Source organism: Taurulus bubalis, assembly GCF_910589615.1.
Source record: "Taurulus bubalis genome assembly, chromosome: 13".
Lineage (NCBI taxonomy): Eukaryota > Metazoa > Chordata > Actinopteri > Perciformes > Cottidae > Taurulus > Taurulus bubalis.
In genome coordinates, this window is record NC_136601.1 from 21,269,775 (window position 1) to 21,290,951 (window position 21,177).

The 21,177-nt window shown below is 45.8% G+C and overlaps 3 protein-coding genes across 3 annotated transcripts; 2 read left to right on the forward strand and 1 right to left on the reverse strand.

Annotated features, from left to right (window-relative positions):
• Nucleotides 1-319: 319 nt before the first annotated feature.
• On the reverse strand, nucleotides 320-6,802 carry fam199x (family with sequence similarity 199, X-linked). The gene is made up of 8 exons (XM_079228973.1): nucleotides 6,752-6,802; nucleotides 4,962-5,151; nucleotides 3,449-3,668; nucleotides 3,182-3,340; nucleotides 2,901-3,062; nucleotides 2,396-2,579; nucleotides 1,664-1,767; nucleotides 320-1,451 (listed from the first exon to the last, which is right to left on the reverse strand). Exons 2-8 carry the CDS (start codon nucleotides 5,138-5,140, stop codon nucleotides 1,278-1,280), a joined length of 1,182 nt encoding a protein of 393 aa, XP_079085099.1. The 5' UTR covers nucleotides 5,141-5,151; nucleotides 6,752-6,802; the 3' UTR covers nucleotides 320-1,277.
• A 151-nt stretch (nucleotides 6,803-6,953) lies between these two features.
• Nucleotides 6,954-11,996, forward strand: commd5 (COMM domain containing 5). The gene is made up of 7 exons (XM_079228337.1): nucleotides 6,954-7,113; nucleotides 7,369-7,529; nucleotides 8,062-8,090; nucleotides 8,194-8,244; nucleotides 8,420-8,515; nucleotides 8,944-9,019; nucleotides 11,296-11,996. The coding sequence occupies exons 1-7, from the start codon at nucleotides 6,993-6,995 to the stop codon at nucleotides 11,395-11,397; spliced, it is 636 nt and encodes a 211-aa protein (XP_079084463.1). The 5' UTR covers nucleotides 6,954-6,992; the 3' UTR covers nucleotides 11,398-11,996.
• A 2,131-nt stretch (nucleotides 11,997-14,127) lies between these two features.
• On the forward strand, nucleotides 14,128-20,791 carry LOC306746019 (LON peptidase N-terminal domain and RING finger protein 3-like; the record flags this gene model as incomplete). The annotated part of the gene is made up of 13 exons (XM_079228883.1): nucleotides 14,128-14,143; nucleotides 15,019-15,654; nucleotides 17,298-17,416; nucleotides 17,528-17,650; nucleotides 17,844-17,969; nucleotides 18,059-18,269; nucleotides 18,378-18,462; nucleotides 18,734-18,848; nucleotides 19,032-19,153; nucleotides 19,362-19,520; nucleotides 19,647-19,809; nucleotides 19,923-20,072; nucleotides 20,633-20,791. The coding sequence occupies 13 exons, from the start codon at nucleotides 14,128-14,130 to the stop codon at nucleotides 20,789-20,791; spliced, it is 2,184 nt and encodes a 727-aa protein (XP_079085009.1).
• Nucleotides 20,792-21,177: the final 386 nt, after the last annotated feature.

Consider the following 21,177-nt stretch of genomic DNA (forward strand, 5'->3'; position numbering starts at 1 on the left):
CTCAAAATAATAATAATACACAGTAGGAGTGCTGGCAGAGGAACTAAAGGAGGACTTTTCAAAAAGATGTCGGAGATGAGGACCAAACTCAAGTACTTGTGACATAACAGCTAAATGCTTCAAAATAAGACCTGAAATACAGCAAAGAGCCAGTGGCAATGCACAGCATTTCAGCTAGGATAGCCAATTAGTTCACTACCTTATCATATGTACGTGTGTGTGTGTGTGTGTGTGTGTATACATAAACAAAATGAAAAAGAAAAAAAAAGCATCAAATGAAACCTTTATCACCAAGTAAAACCTGAAAGCAAGCGGTAAATATGCTGTTATTTATCATGTATTTACAACACATAAGCTATTTTTCTAAGCAGGAGTAAGCAAATAGCGAAACCAGTTGTTAGTTATTGGACTACGCGAGGACTCGCTGTGGGTGACGCCTTTAAACATGCAGGTTCAGTGCTCCCTGTAGGCCTGAAAGGAGTGGAAGTGGGACCACGACACTCGGCGGGTAGAAAGACAGAGCGGCTGGCGTCCGGGTCCACATCGGGGACCTCTTGACCTCAGATGGGTATGCGTCAGCTTTTGTGGGGATGACGTCAAGCATGTAGAGAAATTCAATGCAAGGTCTCAGGATTGTTTTCCCCAGACTCCTATCTGCTGTCACGTTAAAACTGCCTACGAGTCTTTCAGGCCACTGACTCTGGGTGTATAGTCGCGCCGTAGCAGTTTAAACCAGAGCAGTGTGGATGTAAAATACTGCCAGCGTGCATGTAGCCCCGCCCCCTTGCACGTCAAAGAAGAAATAAACACCCGCTTTCCTGCACAACGTGGTCTGAACTCTGCTTCTCGTGCCCGCTCTGTCCTCCTGCCAGCGGGGGCTGCATTAGTAGCGGGGGATGTGTGCCGTTACAGCATCTAAAAGCTTGTTAGCCGTATTAAGCTGAAGTATCTGTCCGTCGTATCTCGTGTGTCGAGGTTGTTGCAGCATTAGAACTGGCTTTAAGCAGGCTGGACTGAGGTCAGCATCTAATCAAAGCGTCAGCAGTGTTTTAGCATTATTGCTGTAGCGAGGCTTAGCGGTGATCGCGGCGGCTATCGGCGCTACACTAGCATTAGCACGCGGTGCGTCAAGCTGTGTTTGGGGGCTACTGCGAGCTCTTCCTGCCCGGTGGACATTACTCGGCATGTTAGCCTCCTCGAGGCGGATCGGGGAGCAGCGTGGTCCGTGAGCTCTGAGGGGGGCAGGCGTAGAGGGAGCACTGATCGATTCACTGGTGTCACATCAGTATGTCCAGGTCGTCGCCGTGGTCGTCCTCCTCCGTCACCCGCAGCGCCAGCACCTCCTCGTTCAGGAACAGTCCGCTCAGGTGCTCCTTGCGGGCCTGCCGCTGCTCCTTCAGCTGCCGCTTGCGCATGGCCTTCTGCTGGAGCTTGCGCTGCTTGGAGCGTTTCTGAGAGACGGCGTGGCGAGAGAGAGGATAGCGAGATGTGGATCAAGGTGTGGAAAATGACGCGACAACACATAAACCATAGTATCACAGCTGGCAATGGACCTCTTTGGGATGCTTACACACACACACACACACACACACACACACACACACACACACACACACACACACACACACACACACACACACACACACACACACACACTTCTTACTTTAGAGTCTCGTATACGTTCTGCGGCGCTGGAGAGGTTGCCGTCGCTGTGAGCTCTGCTGATGTTAGCAACGCTGCTTCCGCTGCAGGCCGACGCCGTCCCACCTGGAGCACAACGAGACGCAGGCGGTTAAACAACCAGGAAGAACAGGGTTCATACACATTCCGATCAATGGATTTCCATGACTTTTAACCAAATTTCCATGACCAAACATTTTGTGAAATCTCAGTGTAAACATGAAAAAGTGAGAAAATTATTAGTATTTAAACTAACAATGAGAATTCCAAAGCATACAGTAAATCTTAAATGACACAAATGAATGAGAGACAATAGTTTAATTAAAAGAATAAACATTTATATATATGCCTACTTATATTTTGAGCATCTTTCATTGAAAAGCACATTAATTATTTCTCCTGCTCGGTCGGCCTGCTGAACCTGCTGCCACCGCGACCCGACCCCGGATAAGCGGCTGATAATGGATGGATGGATGGATTAATTATTTCAAACTCAGCGTAAATGAACGTCATGAACGCATGAATATAACACATTTCCATGACTTTCCCAAAACGTTTGGGATTTCATTTTTTTCAAGGACTTTTCCAGGCCTGGAAATAACCATTTTAAAATGCTATGACCTTTCCAGGTCTTCCATGTCGTAACAACCCTGCTTCAAAATAGTTGAAGCGGCTCTCAAATTTTAGCCTGATGTTACAATTTCGGGCGTCTCACCTGCCACGGAGTTGGAGGCCGTGGAGCCGGCGGAGGAGCTGGCGGAGCTGACCATGCTGGCGTTGCTGCTGCTGGCCGCGCTGACGCCGCCGGTGCTGGCGCTGCTGTGGCTGCTCCTCTTCCAGCTCTCTCGGGTGCTGCTGGCCCGTTGCCGGGGGCTGTGCTCCCTGATGTAGTTACGCACCTGGTGACATCACACGGGGGTCAAGGGGAGGGAAATAATGATAAATGAGCTTTTCACATGCTGCGTAAATATGGGTTACCGTCTCGGTATGTATGTGTGTGTGTTCGACACACAGTGACTTTGAATAGCCAAAAGTAATTTATATTTATGCTTCTGTGCTTAGTATATAATTTTACTGTCATGTTCATAAACACTTAAAGCTTCTCACGAAATGAATCCCTGAAGGTGTGGCAAAAATGCAGCCAATGACGATCTGTTTTCCTCTGTGAATCTGCGTTGTCCGCTGGTTGATTAACGGTGCGCTTCAGAGTTTCTGCCCACCTGCTTGAGTTTCTCGTCCGTGAGACAGTTGAGCTCTATGATGAACTCGCTGTCGGTGGGAGAGATCTGAGCACAGGGGTCGATGATTTTGATGATGTCCAGCTGCTCTCTCAGGCCCATCTCCGTGCTGACCTTCCGACTCAGGTACTCGATGTACTCCACCTGGAAAACACAGGACGCATCGGTTGTGAGCTTTGCTTCTTTCATGCAGGCGTCTCCGCCATCACTGAAGACTAAAAGGGGCGGAGTGTTTGACTGAGCGCGGGGTCGGTTTTGTTTACCTGCTCGTCGTTGGTCATGGCACTCCATGGTAACTCATCCAGGTTGCGATGAGGGTGGGTCTTGGGCTTCCTCTTGGAAAACAGACAGGGCGAGCTCGGCACGCTCGGGATGATGTCAGAGAGGACATCGCTGCCGCTGGCGATGTCACTTCCTGGCAACTGGGAGGACAGAAGTGAGACTTATTATCTCTTCCGTCCCCAAAGCACTTGAAATAAAACCAGCAGAAATCACTTCCAGGTTGGCTAACCAGCCAGCTAACAACCAACCTGCCACTCAAACTCGCTGTCGGACCAATCCCAGTAGGTGCTGATAGAGGAGGAGACGTCACTGCAAACGCTACCCTCTGGAAACAGGTCCAGGGAGGTCAGTTCCTGGTCATCCAGAAGGGAGTAGCAGTCGTCCTGGTCCCCCACAGACACAGAGGAGAAGAGCTCCTCGCTGCACTCCGAGCTGGCGACGCTGGTCCCACAGGAAGTGAGGTTCCACCTGGGGGAGAACAGTGAGTGAACATCAGAGCGCATTCTGCGAGGCGTTTCTGGAAATGGTTCAGATCGTTTTCCTGAGACGGAGAGGCGTACACACAAGGGAAGGAGCCACTTCAACCATGGAAAAGCCTTTTCACAATATAAACATTTGTCTTAACAAAGGATAGACAGCAAATATATAATGCAGAAGTCACGGAGGGCAATGTTTAGACCTAGGATTCTTAAAAATAACACAGCAAGGCCGAGCTCCTCCTTGTGGCACTAGCACCCAGGTGGCGAGTCTGCTGCGTGTCTGCGCACACGTGGCGAGTTTGCGACGAGTCAGTGGCAGTCGCCATTCAAGTGCCGAACAGCGGCAAGTGAACGTCACTCGTCGAGAAGCTGAGTGGGTGGAGCCACACAGTTTCATGATCATTAAATCCGTTTTATGATCATAGTAGGGAGGAGCTGTTTTTTCTTCTTCTTCAATACTTAAGCGTACAAATAGATAGATAGATAGATAGATAGATAATGTATTTTTGTAGACTTAATATTTCCAATATGCAATACTGAATATTGTTTTGCTACTACTACATTTCACCTCATAATATTACACTTATATACCATAATATACATACTGTCATACTGTTGTACCACTTTACTTTGAGGAGAGTGCACTGTTAGTCTAAGATAAACACTGGAATAATCTTTCCACCAGGTAAACCTGAACATGCACACATCTCTCGAGTGTGACAGCGATTATAACTGTATAACTATATAGATTCTAATTAACTGGAGGATATACTTTTTTTTCTACACTTAGATCTTAAACCCTTGAATATAAACAGGAGCCCGGACACCCTACGGAGGAAATTAATTTCGGCCACTTTTTTTAAATTAACAAAGAAGTTGGATAAAATCTCCACTTGTCCTCTCCTTATATGTAGTTAGGTGTCGGTCGGTGTCACGAACTGCCAGTGCCAGTAGCTGTCAGAGAAGTGCCCCGAGTCGTCAGATAATTGCCACCAGTAGTCAGACCGGTGCCACCAGTAGTCAGACCGGTGCCACCAGTAGGGTGCCAGTAGGCAGGGAAGTGCCGCTGAGTTGCCGCTCTCCTTGCACCTGGCTGACACCGGCGACATGCTTGCCACGGACTCGCCGCTGCCAGTAATCACACTTGCTGTCTCTCAAATAACGCTGCTCTTTCTCATGATGCACATACATTTTTGTCTACCACTACTTCAACTACTCTGACATAAGGTGGATATCTTAAATAACATTTCCAAAGAGTTTTACCTCACAGACACACAAACACCGATCCACTTGCCTGTTGCTGTTGAAGCGGTGCAGGGGATCTGTTCTGTGGCAAGATGAGAGTTGACAGCCAAAGTCGCTGACATCCAGGGTCCCCACATCGCTGAGGTTGGCTCTTTGGGAGAGGAGAGGGAAAGGCTCCTCCGGGGCCAAGAACTTCTCATACAGAGACTCGGACATGGCTAGATGTACTGGACACGGAAACAGAGGCAACGGGTAAGACAAACGGAACGGGGCCCTTTTTAATAGAGCTGCGGTCTCAAAAATCACCGCCACATTGAATAAACACATCTGACACGCACTCAAAAAAAAGCTTTACAAAAGGCAGTATGTATTGGCCAATACGGCTGTACTGGCGACTGTGGCTCAGTAAGTGAGCAGGGTTGTCCTTCAATCGGCAGTTCGATCCCCGGCTCCGCTCGCCCGTGCTGATGTGTCCTTGAGCAAGACACTTAACCCTAAATTTCTTCCGTAGTTGCGCCTACGGTGTATGAATGGTTTATAATCCTGATGTGGCACCTTGCATGGTAGCTCCTCTCATCAGTGTGTGAATGGGTGAATGATGTCATGTAGTGTTAAAGCGTTTGAGTGGTCGGAAGACTAGAAAAGCGCTGTACTGTACAAGTACAACTCCATTTACTGGTGTCCATTACCGTGTCCACAGGATATGCAGCTTTCATTTGATACGGTTTGTTTGTTTACAAAAATCACTGATGCCACGTCTTCACAACAGACACACTGCTGATGTTCTTCTATACCAACTATGATTGCTGCATTTAGAACGAATAAATAAAATCATCAACACTGGTGTCTGTACCAAAGTTGAAGTGTATACATAACGTTATTTTCTGTAAAGGACATAATTGGATCGAGTCAGGCAAATATATATATATATATATATATATATATATATATATATATATATATATATGTGAATAATTGGCATAATTAGGTTATGGGATGTAATGTATCTATTTACCCCAGATGTGCAGATATTTATCAATAGGGAAAATGTGTACATAAGTGCTGCAGATTCATGTATTTTATGATATTGTACCTTCCTTCTGTTGTTTGTGCTTGCAGGTGAAATAAACTTGTGCTTCTAAGGTTAAGTGATCGTCCTCCAGCTGTCTGCCCCGTACAGAGAGACACCTTCCATACAGACATGAGGAGCTAAAAGGTAAATAAAGGTAGCTGCAGTACTACAGCAATGTCGCACAGTCACTTGACGAAGCTAAACTTTCTTACAATAAAATATGATAAAGCAGCTACTCGAGATGATTTGCATTGGGGACCATCAGCGTGCAGAGCAGAGCACTCGTGAATGTCGTGGGCGTAACTTAGGAAGCTAAGGAGAATGCTAACGCTCGTGTTAATTGTTTACACTGGGTGTCATCCACGTTTAGCATCAAACTCCCGGGCTTGTTGTTTTTCCTCACCAGACGGAAACGCTTTACTCCCTGCAAGCACATTTGTCGTAAAAATAAATAAATAGGACCAAGTGCAGCATTAGAGACGGACAGCTGCATCCGTTTGGACACTTTAACGTGATACAAGAGACGTGTTCGTCTCGGGTGAAGGCGAACAGCCGGTGGCTAGAGCACAACACAAGCTAGCATCGTGAGCTAACGTTAGCTGCTAATCCTCCAAACGTCCACGTAGCGATCACCAAGCCGACCAACCGACACCGAGCTCCCGCTGGCGTCGGTCTGTTCCCCGCAACAAACACACACACGGGTCACACACCTGGCGACGCGGCGGTGGAGGCGCTAGCTACATCAAAACACCAACCTTTTGTCGTTCAAAGAATGTCCATTTCTGCCACCTCCATTTGCAAATCCTTTCTTTTCCAGCGATGACCTAAGTTGTCACCGCGAGACTCCCGGGAGCGAGCGCAGCGTCACGTGACGCGAAGGCGGAAGCTGTCACGTAAACAGAAACTAGCTTCAAGAAAAGGGAGCACAAACGGCTGTATTTTGGTTAAATATTATAATTTAGCTATTTATTAAGGCGTATTAGTGCACGGCGAGTCATGTCTTCAAGCCACACAAAGGACTCCAGCTTTTTGGGAGGCAGGATACCAACGGAAATCGAGTCACTGTCGAAAAATCTGAAGGATGTGGACCAAGAGACGTTCAGAAAGATACTGAAAGGTGAAGGACGTTATTAACTTTGTATTGTTAAATGTTAATGTCTCTTTAAAACAGTTACTTTTAGGTTTTATTGTTTGTCGGTAATACCTGTATTCGTGGCTCAATGAGTTTACCAGCGACCTTAAGTTACTATTCAGTGTGAAAAGTAACGGTTTCTGCTGGAGACTCTGGACCCGTGACCCCGTGACCCCGATCACTTGAAGCCGTTCAATAAGTGAGTGAGCTAAACGTGCCTGTGGATCCGTGTCTGTCCAGCTGTGGTCAGCGGCCTGGAGGGGAAGGACTGCAGGGAGGCGATGAAATCCATAGCCGAGAGCAGCCCCGTCCCGCAGGAGAGGCTCAGTCACGTGGTCGCTGGGACGTACAGGGTGCTGTCCGAGGCCATCCGCCTGCCCACGGCGTCCCTGAAACAGGAGGTGAGCTGCTGGAGATGAGAGGATGTTGGAAGTACATACATACAGGCATTTGCACTGCAGACGTTTTGACATTGAGAAAAAGTAAAAAGCACAGACCTTACTATAACATTAATGGTGACTGCTTTGTATTAAGGTGTTTTACTTCTACGATCCTGGTTTTGTGCTTGCCAATAAGCCGAAATGGAGAGAGAACAAAACATTAATGTTATTAGTTTCACATGTCCGTCTCTTACAAGACAGGCCATTTTTCCTGATCCTATGCTCCCTACTTCTTCTTACTGAGTATGTGTGTGTGTGTGCGTTGACACTAGAAACCGTAGGGCCTTCTCACTGAAGACATTTTACACGTCACAGGAAAAAGGGAGTGGAAATAATACAACTACTAATGAATTACACACAACAAACCTGTGTGGTATCAAGGGCAACACATGCTAATGTGATCATTAGCACAGAACTAGACATGTTTAGGCCGTAAACATGATTACATATTGGATCAAACAATACTTAACGTTGTGTTTGTGTCCACGTTTAGGCCTTTAGAGAAGATCTTAGAGAACTGAGGTAAGGCTCGTCGTTTCATCACACCCACAATGTTTTGATGCACTTTCACTCGCGCTTACAACCCAGAATGCCTGAATCTGCTGTTGTCTGTTTGGTCTGTTAGGATACCGGAAGACTTCATCACAGATTTCTCCAGTGTGGTTTTTGGCAGCAGGTGTGTTGAATTTACAGCCTCTGAATTTAGACTTTTATACATTTAGTCTCGTTTTTGTGTGTATTTTAATGAAGCTCACAGTGTTGTGTTTGGTTTTCATCACCATGGGAATGGGGTCAAAACATTCATGGAGAAATGGTTTCTGTGTGACCCCCCCCCCTCTTTGTACTGGCAGGCGTGCAGCTCTCGACGCAGCGACCTCCCGGAAGGACCCACACCTCCCCACGGTAGAAGACTTTAAATGGAGGGTGGATGTCGCCATTTCTACAAGGTAATGTACCGGCGGAGAGAATTTGCAACCTCGAAACAGTGCTTTTGATGTCTCTGGTTTGTTTGTAATGGGGTGACTGTGACTCAGTCGTTAGCATGCCTGTCTGTCAATCATGTCAATCAGAGGATCGGTGGTTCGAGCCCCGTCTCCGCTAGTTCATGTCGATTTGTCCTTATGCAAGACACTTAACCCTGAATTCCTCCTAGCTGCTATGTCTACGGTGTATAGAGCAAAAATGTAAGTTGCTTTGGATAAAAGCGTCAGCTAAATGAAATGTAATGTAATGATGTAATGGATACATGACGAGGTGGGAGGCTGGACTGAGGGGTAATAGTCACCGTGCTGGAACAGTGAAGGCAGACGCCTGAAGAAACAGATGTGCACCTTTTGGAAACATTTGTCTGAGAAAATGTCATTTGTCTCCACAGCTCTTTAGCCAGGGCCCTGCAGCCTTCTGTTCTGATGCAGATGAAACTATCGGATGGGAGCTTTCACCGCTTCGAGGTACTCGAACAATTGATTTGTTCCCGACGGTCTCTTTGAACTGACCTGTTTTCACTCTGAATGTATGTGTTCCAGATCATGAATACAGAAGCTACTCAGTCTAATCCTTCTTTTTTAACACCAATAATGCACCTGATTCATGAAAGAAACATGGACTCTGTGGTGGTTGAAAGAGAGAACTCACCCAGATACACGTGCAATACCTAATTATTGTGCAATGTATCTAGATATCAGACCTGTTGCATTCAGATTGCATTACAAAGGTCTCTTGGTTGGGTGTGAAAGGTTTGTCTTCCCCATGGATGGTCCTTTTGTCCGCATGGCTACTGGTTCTGCACCTTAGTGTGCACGTGTTTCCAGTTTATCTCCAGCCTGCGGCTACAACGCAGTTGCTGGTTAGCCAGCAGGCTAATGTAGGTCTGTTTTAGTTGTTACATAACAGGATCACAGTTGAATAACCAAGGTAACATTTATTAATTACAGCCTAACCTAGAACCTATTTCTGATACACTGCGACTGTAAAGTCTACTTGTTTCTGCAGTAACGGCACGTTACACTTTTCTACATTCACTACAAAGCAGAACAGATACGATAGAACTGTTCTATCTCTTGGCAAATCAGCCTTTTTCTAACACTGTGTTTTCCGTTTTTACAAACCTATTAGTTAGAAATGACAGTATGCAATCCGACAAAGTAATGTGGTTTCATTGTGCCAACGATAGCAACCTTTCTGCCTTCACAACCCAGAAACAACCATTATAAAATCAGAATAACATTTATAACTTGTGTTATAAACATACAAATGTGCTCATTTTCAATAATGAGTTATACAACACAATTATAATACATAAAGCACAATGGATCCAATCTTGAACAAGCTAGTGAGATGCATTGCTCAACAGGGGGCGCCATACTCCATACATACTTGCCTGATGAGTTCAGGATAGATGCAGCTTTCAAAGGAGGCTCCTAATGTAGACAGAAGCGGGAGGGAGGACTTGTACTACGCCTGTCGCTGTACACACTGCAGCAGTTACGTGATCAGATTACAGCAGAATTAGAAGATTAGCAGCAGCAGCAGCATCCGGTGGGCAAATTCTATTGATGGATGTACCTTATCTCCACCTGATGTGTGGTTCTCAGGATCTGATCCAGAGGCTGTCATCTCTCTTCTTAATCAGCAGATGTATCTTTTTTAGTACGGAGACAAAAAGGGATGATGACTTGAGTCTTTAATACGGGAATGAGAGGCACAGAGATGATAGTAGATATAAATAAGACCACATGTATGTGTGGTGGTTTTGAGTTCATTGTTTTGGGATTGGCCCTCCTTCAACCTGCAGTGAGGTCAGAGGTCAGACTCAGGCAAAGCTTGTTCAATGTGAAATTCAAGGCATGTTAGACTTCTAAGAACTCTTCCAGTGACTATTGTTGCCTTCCTTGATAAACCTTTAATGTTGGGGCAAACGTATTGACAATCAATGTTTGTTTTTAACAGAACCCACAGTTTTCTTTAAGTATAGGCCTTTACCAAAAGCTTGAGCCGTCATTTCATGTTTAACGTAAAATACAAACCGGTTATTATGCTAATAACATATGTTAGTATATGTCTGTAAGTTATCTTGGAACTAGAACTATTACCATTACCGGTATCATATTCACTAACATAAATGATATTTACAACAGAAGTTGTTTGTTTTAGTTAAGAATTATTATTACTTAATTTGACACAATACTTCTGAACATTAACTAAACAAAAAATACAAAAAGTCCCAGCAGTGCATCATTCCCAGACAGTTTCAAATCATAAAAAAAGTTATGCTTTCCCACATAACAATAATGTGTAAATTTCCTTTTTTGCAGTTCCTTTGCCCACATTCCAATAGGAAGTACATACATGTTCTTCCACAATAGTGCAATTATCCTGCTGGCTTATAAAAGTCCAACGTCAATGAGCAGTGGCATTATAAGGCTTATGCATTCAAGCACACTCTTCCAGCATCACTTCCTCTATCACTAAATGACAGTGCCTAGTGTGACTTTTTGTTTCCAGCTTCCCATAAGCCAGCGACCTGAAAAGGCGTACTATTTAAAGACAGCGATATCCTGAGTCTAGTTCAGTTCAACACCTATTCCAATAAGATGTCGTGACTCTTCACCAAGCAGTCCGGCAGAACATATACATACAGGTTTTAAAAGACCAAAGGAGACGGGTGTGGAGAAAAATGTCCATCGCTAATATTCTGCCGTATCTTCACTGTTGTCTTCTCGTTCAGGTGCCGGTGTCTAAATTCCAGGAGCTCCGGTACAACGTGGCTCTGATCCTCAAAGAGATGAACGATCTGGAGAAGAGGAACATCCTCAAAATCCAAGACTGATTTACCACGTTGGACTGTTGGTTCATCCGTTGATTAATCTGCCTGTCATGGTGTTCTGATTCGTTCTAACTGCTGACAGGGTGCATGATGAGAGGAACAGTTACCCAGCTGGCTGCACCACAGCAGTACCTACCGGTGACCAAAGTGAGGGCAAAAGAGACGAGGGCTCGTAGCCTTTACTTAAAAGCAAATCACTCTTTCCCTTGCCTTGTTGTAAACTGTACATATTGTTGGATTGAGTGGTTGTTGGGAGATTGGAGACGGCTGCAAAGCCTCCATAGTGCCAAAATACAAACGCAGTCAAGTGAGCACTCAGACACTCTTAAACTAAGTAGACACTTTCTCTGGTGTCATGTGATGCGGTCTGAACATTTTGTCCACATGCTTCTGAAACACGAGGATTCACAAAAGTCAATGAATTAACCCTTTTCTACTCATGTTTTGTTTTGTATACAAATATATTTCAAACCACTGACAGAACATATATGTTTACTCGTCTCTCGGGTTGTAGCACTATTGTATACAAAGAAAAGTGGTGGATTTCCAATGGTTATTTTATATGTTTGCCGTAATGACATCAAGATTTATTGCTTCTCAAAGCCACGTTTCTCTAATAAAATCTGTCCATTCCTGTACAAGCCAAGACTGATTTGTTGTGATTTGAACAGAGGTAACTCAGTCGTTCAACACTTCTCACCGACACAACGCCATCTCAAACACCTAAAGTAGGAGCCTTGACCGAAGTGATAAATAGCTGGAAAATGATATAACGATGCGGTTTGAAAAGCTATTATTCAACAAAGCCTTCAATCATACAGTGAGTCAAGGATGATGCGCCTCGTTGTGTAAGCAAATGAACTGAAACAGAAACGGGGAGTGTCTCGTAAAGCCTGCACCCAAGGGTGCCTGGTTATATACATTATTCTCAACACTTGAAGAATTGCTCTCCAAATGATTGTTCACTGAAATCTCCATGACGACCGTCTCAACATATTGCTTGTCAGCCTCTTAAAAACCAGTCTGAGCAACATCGGTTCTAAGCTAGCAACAGCAAGACTAGATGATGTCTGTCGGCCCACCGCTTAATCCTAACGACCTTGGTGTTGACCTTTCATCCAGCGCCACCATGCGGTCGACACTTTTTGGTTTTCGATGAAAGTTCCAATCTAAGAATATTGGCTGGCTGGCGATACGATCTGGAACACGTGTTCACGTTCCCCTCAGGATGATGAACAGTTATAGCGTTGTTGATCACTGGACTTTTTTCTACATTTTATTTTGTCCAGTAGTTAAGTTGATGATCAAGTAGCTGCAACACTAATGGCCTTCCCGTCAGCCTCACCGGCGCTTTGTGTTTACCACCCATGATCAGATATTAGCATTCAGGTATCCTGAAATAGAACCACGCGGATGTCCACTTAATGAGGCCGCACACCAAGAATGATGGGACTCAAGTTTCCCCAGTTGAGCCTCCCAGTAGCTTCCTGGAGTCTGTGCCAGCAGAGTCTTGAAGGCTGGTACTGTAGCATATAAATATTTAATATGATAAAGTACTATAATTAAAAATCTATTGCCTAGAAAACACATTTATATTCACAAAGCACTAAATGGGCTTTTAAAAACAAGAAGTGCGGGAATAGAGAATGTAAGGCTCAATCACTAATTATAAAGTATTTTAAATCTGTAAAAAACACGAGACGTCTCTAGGGGTTAGACAAGTTCATGCTTGTCATCCATCACAAGAACATTTCTCTTTCTTGTTTAACGGCGCGCGAGGAGAACTACCCGCCTCTCTCAGTCCAGACCGTCTGTGCTGTGAAGAGCTAGCTAGACTGTGTTGTTGGCCTATTCATTTAGATGCACACATACGGGACACACAGATCTGTGGTTGTGTGTGTGTGTGTCTGTGTGTGTGTTGGACTGCTTGCTCTTGATTGTCCTCATTTGCATATATATGTCAGTCGGTCTGTTTCTGCATGTGCGTAAGTCACCGATTGTGTCTGTGATTGAGATTGAGTTCACGGGCCAGACGGGCCGACCTATATTTCCAGCAGCGCTACTACTGACATGGACACAGATCGACTGACCTGCCTCTAATCTCCGCTCACACACCTGGCCAACTGGTTTTATTTTGAGACTGCTGAATACAATACTTCAGGTCGTGCTAATAATACCACAAGGTCTCTGACCTTAACCCACTTCTGGTCTCACAGTGAGTTGATTGAGGCAAGACTTGTGTGACGTGTCTGAGGTTGGGTTTGTATTCATTCAATCACACAATACAGAAGCAAACACACTTCTGGTTGCTTATGAATGCAACTTGCAAAATGAAAACACGCCATTGATCCTTTATTAGTCACAGACATTAGCTCTCACCAAGTACCAGTTTTAAACTTTTTAAACTTTTTATACGCAAACAGTATAACATTATATCGCACCAAGTGAAATGTTTTCACTCCTGGGACATTTTTTAATTAGTTGTGAAACTAACAATCATAATAACACAGCCTTGCTTAATGTGTTACGTAAGTACGTTTTAAGATTAAGTAAGTTCTCACTTATTGTTGTTATAAATCCTTTTTGCCACAGTGACTGAGAACGACGGCCGAGGCCTTAAAGTGCTGGTAAAAGACTTCTGCTCGTCACGTTGATCAAACAGTTTGATTAGTTCATATCTGGCCTTACGTTGTCCATCATTCAGGGAATTGATCTGAGGACCAGTGACCAGGGATGACGTGCAACTTGTGTCAGTATATGTGACCAGATGACTCTCCAGATGTAGTTAGTGTTGAACACACTCACGTCTCTCCACTGTACTCAAACTGCTGCCTGTGTGTCATAACATTTAGCATAGCGATTCTAAAGATATGGAAATGTGTATTTTACTTGATCCATAAAAGAAGAAATTATTCTATGACGCTATTCTTTTTGACGTAAAGCAGTTTTTAACCGTCACATAACTGCCTTACCTTGTTATGTGATGCCTGAGGCCGCCACATAACAGGAAACTCCCACAATGTGTACGGGTCACATATTTGCTATTTCTCCTGCATGGTTATATGAACATTAGGCAGAGAGACGGAAGGCCTCAAAAAGCCAACTCCTATGGATTAATTATTGTGACACAGAACCAAAACCTTATATTTATGACAATTAAAAAGGACTGATAGATGACTGTGTCCACTTAATGACCATGTTTGGAAAGATCTCTGTGGAAACGCCCAAAACAAATAGATAAACAATTAAAATAATCACTTTTAAACACAAACTACCTGGGATAACTTCTTGAAATGTGATACCAAAAAAACAACTAATTATTAGGTGCCCCACATTGGGCTCCCATTATCCCATTAAACTTCTCCATGCAGGTCAGACAGCGACACCGACTCTGTTACATGGCAGATTGTTTTGTAAGCCTTTTCCTAAACTCGTCCAATGAGAACAGCTGGCCGACATCACATGACACAACTTTTACGTAACGTATTTTTTTTCCTCCTGCGTCGCTCCATTGACAATATTACGGGTGCTTCCCGGACCCCATCATGACCGCTTCAGTAGACTTCCCAGCAGCACGCCAACATGTACCGCAGCGGCTGTTTTGAGCAGATACGCGCCGAATAGGTGAAGGAGGAGTGAAAAACTTCGACCTGGCCGCGGATATCTACGAGTGCCAGCTGGCGTGCCTCGGAGATACAGGGGGCCGGCAGGAGCTGATGGTCATGCGGGCTGATGCGCTCACCTTCAGGGGCAAATTCACCGAAGCTTTCGACGCGTACCGCCAAGCTTCGGAGACGGAGAGACTGAGACCCGTCCACCTGAGCAACCTCATAGAGTACCTGTCGGGTAGTATCGGTGGGCAGGGCCGACACGGGACCCCGAGGAAAGGAGGACAGGTGGCGGTGGCGGCAGTCGGGCGTCCGGCCGGAGCCGCGGGGTCCGGGTACGAAGACTTCTCCTGTCGGATATGTCTCAGCTTTCTCTTCGAGCCTGTGACTCTGCCGTGCGGACACTGCTTCTGCAAAAAGTGTCTGGAGAGGGAGAAGAAGGAGCGGCCCGTGGTGTGTAAAGAGTGCCGGGACAGCTCCAGGGTGGCCGACGTCCTGAGTTACCGGGTCAACGTGGTCCTCAGCAACCTGCTGGCCAAGTGGTTCCCGACCCTGCACCAGGCCGGCCGGCTGCGGCGGGAGGGCAACGCGCTGTACGCCGAGAGGAAGGCGGAGGCGGCGCTGGAGAAATACAACCGAGCCACACTAATAGGTAGGAAGGACCGCGTTATATGTGTGTGAGGGAGAAACTGGCTTCACGGGTCACTACTGTGGCGAACTCTTTCTTCTGGTTGTTGTTGCTACTGTGAACTGTTATATATTTGTATGTATTTGTATCCTCCGGCTACTTTTCCAGCACAACACGGTTGCTGCTCTATAATTGTCACTTGAAAGCGAGACAGGAAACAATAAAGCGCCGTTACGTGACTTTGTTGCGTAAGTGTGTCACATACTCCGTGACACACTTCGTGGCGGCTATCGCTGCCTCTGCTGGCTCCCGAGAGCCACGGCGCCATGTGTTGGATAACACGGTTATGTAGGCTGGGCTCGCGGACCAAACATTGCGTAAGCGCGTAACACCCCCACCTCATTGTGTAACGACAAACAATGATGCAGGCTAATGTGGGTCAAGGGTACTGTTTCAGGTCTCCACTAGGGACTCCATCCAGAGGTTTGACAATAGGCAGAGGTGGTGGTGGCGCAGGTGAGCTGTGGCCTTCAGAGAGGGATTAGCAGTAATGACGTGTTGTCAATCAGGACACCTGTGTGGTGTGAAGTTCACCCCTTTAGAGCCTTAATGCCACATCACGCTGTGTGCCGCCTATAGTGATGTCATTCCCTCATTTCGGTGTTTTTTTTGACCGACGAGAGGAAATGCAAAAGAACGAGAGAGCCCGTCAACTCTAGCGAATTGCATGTAATAGGTCGCTTATAAAGTACGAGTTTATTGTTTTTCAACAATGATGCAAATAAAGTGGCTGCAAAGATATCCGGATGTCGATTTACGCACAAATTCGCTCGTGTCTCTCCGTTTGTAGATGTGGCCTAGGTCGGTGGGTTTGTCCTAAAAAAAATAGTTGATTATGAAACACTGATATATATATATATATATATATATATATATATATATATATATATTTTTTTGGAAGGCCCAGCGTGACTTTGATATGCTGGAGAACAGGTTGCTCCATCAGTCTCTGGCTCAGTTCCCGTTATTAACTAAATAACTTCCTAAAGGAACACTTTCTTCACTGAGGAATCTATGCAAATTAGTTTGTCAGCTGAATCTCGGCTGACGTATTGTGTGTTAAACTGCATTTCCAGCTACATGGTCACCTCATATCTGTAAAATTATCCTTTAAATGTAAATACTCCCCGTTGTCTGTGTGTGAGGTGATATATCTCGCCCTCGCTAGCTGCGACATTTGCATACTGTACTTCCTTATAGTTATGAAACCTGGAATGTGGGTGACCTTGATGGCGCTGCACTGTTTCGTAAGGCGGCACTTTTTCTTCCTTTTGTGTAATGCGTTTTGTAATGTGGAGGGTCGTGTTCCATTGAATCATTCCTCCTTTCGACTCACCTTTTTATATAATCAGTATATTCAGCCTTCTAAAAAATAAGAAAATAAACAATTATTATTTAAATTCTGCAGTATGTTGTGAAACCGTTTTCTTGGTATAATAAGTACAGATCCACTGCTTCCAGCTGCTCATGTGTGACAATCTGCTGCCCTTTCTCTGTTTTACACCACAGTAAATGAAATATCTTTGACTTTTAGCTCTTGGACTCTTTTAACACCAAGAGTAGAACTATCAACCTAACTAACGCACTGTCCCTCCTCTCCTCCTCAGCACCCATGGACCACATACTCTTCAGTAACCGCTCCCAGATCCACTCCAGCCTGAGACACTATGAAAAGGCCCTGAGAGATGCAGAGATGGCCTGCAGACTCATGCCGCACTGGTCCAAGGTATGGCAGACAAACGCTTCACATATATGTATATTATATATTTCATAATCAGTTGATGTTATTCAAATGTATGGATGCTAGATAGCTGATGCATCTTCCTCCTTCCTGCAGGGTCATGTCCGTAAGGCCCAGGCTCTGGTGTCGCTGGGCAGGACCGAGGAGGCTCTTAGGGAGTACCTGGTCTGTCTCTCCATGGAGCCGGACTGTAGACTGGCCAATGTTGAGGCTCACAGGGTAAATCAATCAGTACACAGATGAATATCATTTATTCCATGTCTCACCCCTCAAAAGACCAAAAGTACTAATAGATTATCAAAGTAGTGGATTGGTTTAATAGAACAAATCGATGAGCCGTTGAGGCCCTGAACATTTAAATATTTTAAATGCATGTAGACTAATCCCATCCTCCTGTGTCGTCTTCTCTCAGCTCCTCTGTGATCTCCTGGCTCCGGTCACCGGTCAGGTCCCTGAACACATCTCGGACTACTCCAACAGGCACATGTCTTTCAGAGCGCACGTCAAGAACAGCATCGGCATCAACTCTCCGCCCCAGGTAAGAGCTGCAACCGCAGTCGGCACTTTATGAAGAAACACGTGACTCTGGGCGGCCATGAGGTTTCACAGTCCTTCTCCCTCTCTCAGATCTTTAGTCCCAGCCTGTTGTCATCCGCGTGCAGTCTTGCCCCCACCCCTCCTGCACCCGAGAGGCCAGAGGGCGGTGAGGTCAAAGGTCAGGGGGACCCCGCGGTCAGGTGGCCGGACCACGGCTTCCTCCTCAAAAGGAAACGCAGTAGCGCAGAGGAGGACGACGAAGGGCAGGAGAGCAGAGACGACCACAAGAGAGCCAAGTCCGGTGAGTTTGCGCTCGAAACATGTGCACGTATCCGAGCAACACATGCTCGCTGCCTCTCCACTAGCGGCGCACGTGTCTCATTCGGTATCTGGGGATCTCTCCTTTCAGAGCCAGCGGAGGGGACGGAGCAACTGAGCTCCGTGGCCGGTGACGCCTTGGACCCGACAGACCTGGAGTGTTCTCTGTGTATGAGGTGAGGTTTGCTTCACAGCGTCAGATCTAAATATTTACTGACAGTCGACGCACCACCACGCAGTAGTTGTGTAACTGTGTGTCGGACAGTGGAGACATGTGATATGCGGCAGCTTTTATGCAGAAATGAAGCCTGAGAGAAAGCAACAGAATGGGTCTTTGTCTCTGCTAGTAGACGAATATTAATATATAATATTGATTTCACATATTTTTTGACAATTTGTCCACTCTGGCGGCCACGGTTTTGAGGTGTTGTGTCTGCTTGTTCTCAGACTTTTCTATGAGCCAGTGACGACGCCGTGTGGCCACACCTTCTGTCTGCGGTGTCTGGAGCGATGTCTGGACCACAACCCCAAGTGTCCGCTCTGTAAAGAGGAGCTGTCTGAGGTACGGCGCGGTGCCATTGAGTGTTGGTCTTATTGAATCCGGCACATCTAATTAGTGTATCCCTCCAGTTTCGAATCACGCACAGAGGTCATGGGGTTGAAGCAGAGCGGACCCCTACATTGAAACTCTCTGTGTTTCTGCCACTATGAATGTATTTCTGACCCAGTCTGTATCTCTCCCCAGTACCTGGTCCAGAAGCAGTACTGCAAGACGGTACTAACGGAGAACCTGATATCGAAGTATCTTCCCTCGGAGCTCATAGAGAGACAGAAAATCCACCAGGAAGAGCTGGCCGAGCTCTCTAAGTAAGTTTCTCTCTTAATAAACTCACTGACACAACCGTTCCAAAATGTGTTTTTAGGGGCATTTGGCCTAAAAGTTAGTTGTGAGTTATGGTGTAGGTGTTTTTTGGAATTGTAGATCGTTTTTCTGAACATTTAAAAAGACTTTTCTACAGAAAATGTTGTATTTCCTCATTAAACACGTGCCCCTTCATTGTTTTTCTCCCCTCAGTCTGAACAAGAATGTGCCTATATTCGTGTGCACCATGGCCTTCCCCACCGTCCCGTGTCCTCTCCATATCTTCGAGCCGTGCTACAGGCTGATGATTCGGCGCTGCATAGAGACGGGAACCAACAGCTTCGGCATGTGTCTGGCAGACAACCTCAAAGGGTCAGTGCTGGGACGGCGCCTTCGGCGTGTCGTGGTTACACGTGGTGTTTTTAACAACGCGGTGTCAAGAGTATGCATCCAGGAAGTGTAATAACACGCCCTCTCCTTCCTCCCCCCTGTGTCTAGGTTTGCAGACTACGGCTGCCTGCTGGAGATCGCCGACGTGAAGTTCTTAGCCGACGGCAGCTCAGTGGTGAACACCATCGGCATGCGGAGATTTAAAGTCGTTCAGCACAGCGAGAGGGACGGATACAAAACGGCCGACATCGAGTACCTGGAGGACGTTAAGGTAAGAGGAAGCGAGGAGGAAGGACTGGACAGATGAGGCGCTGGGAGAGGGATGGCTTGATGGCGGGTTACCTTAAGATGTGATGACTCAGAGGATGGTGTGTGTTTGTGCAGGTGGATGGTCTGGCAGAGCGTGAGCTGCACGCTCTGCACGACGCGGTGTACGACCAGGCGCTGCTGTGGGTCAACTCCTTGAAGGCCGAGCAGAAGGAACGCATTGAGGGACACTTTGGGCCCATGCCTCAGAAAGACTCTGAACTTAAGGTACGCACACAATTCAGAAAGTTGATTATTTTTAGAAATTATGACTGAAAACATGTTTTACGAGGCAAAAGGTTGATGATGATAATGATCATTACTTTATTTGTAGAGCACCTTTTGAAAACATAGTTTACAAAGCGCTTTGCCGAGCAAAGCCAAAGACTGATTGATACAATAAGAACAAACTAAATATTATTAAATATACATGTTTTATTTATTAAAATAAAAGCAATAAAGCATAAAAGACATTGAGGCTCCCAGAGGCAGACCAGGTCGAAGGAAAGGGACTTTACTAAAGTAATAAATATGATTACAGTCATAAAATCAGCTTGACCCCATTGCCACACACATTTATCGTTAAGATCAGATAATCCTTTATTAGTTCCGCAGTGGGGAAATTGCAGGATTACAGCAGCAAGAGATAATAGTAAAATAAGAAACAAGTAATAAATATAAGTAAACAGTCAAAATAATCCACAATAGCAAGAGACCCGAATAGAACGTTCCTCTGTTCCTACGTTCTCGTGTCTTTAAACCTCTCCCTGTGTGCCCTCCTCCTCCAGGACAGTCCTAACGGGCCCTCGTGGTGTTGGTGGTTACTCGCCGTTCTTCCGCTGGACGGCCGAGCCCAGCTGCCGTTCCTGGCCCTCGCCTCTCTGAAGGATCGCCTCAGCGGCATCCGCAAGGTGCTGCTGTTCATGGCCCACAGCAGGCACCGGTGACATTAACTCTCCACACCTGGGAAATGCAGTAACCAACAACCCTTCTACAGCACAGACACACACACAGACACACACACAAACCCTCTTCCGAAGCAGCAGTTGACCTGCTGTTCTTCCCTTTCGATGCGCAGAGGAGCGGACGTTGTAGTCACATCCCACTCGGAGAGCAGCGCTGGACTCGCCTACAGGCGTCAACGGCAAACCTTAACGAGAAAACAAAAGGCAGCCACAGGGCGCTCGATGTGAACGCATTGATATCTTCCATTCATGGCATTCTCTAGAAAAAACAACCGTGTGGACTTCAGCTATGTTCAGACGGGAAGGAAATGGATTTTTTTTCTTAATTTTTTTTATAAAAGTATATGTTTTTGTCTTAACGTTTTCAC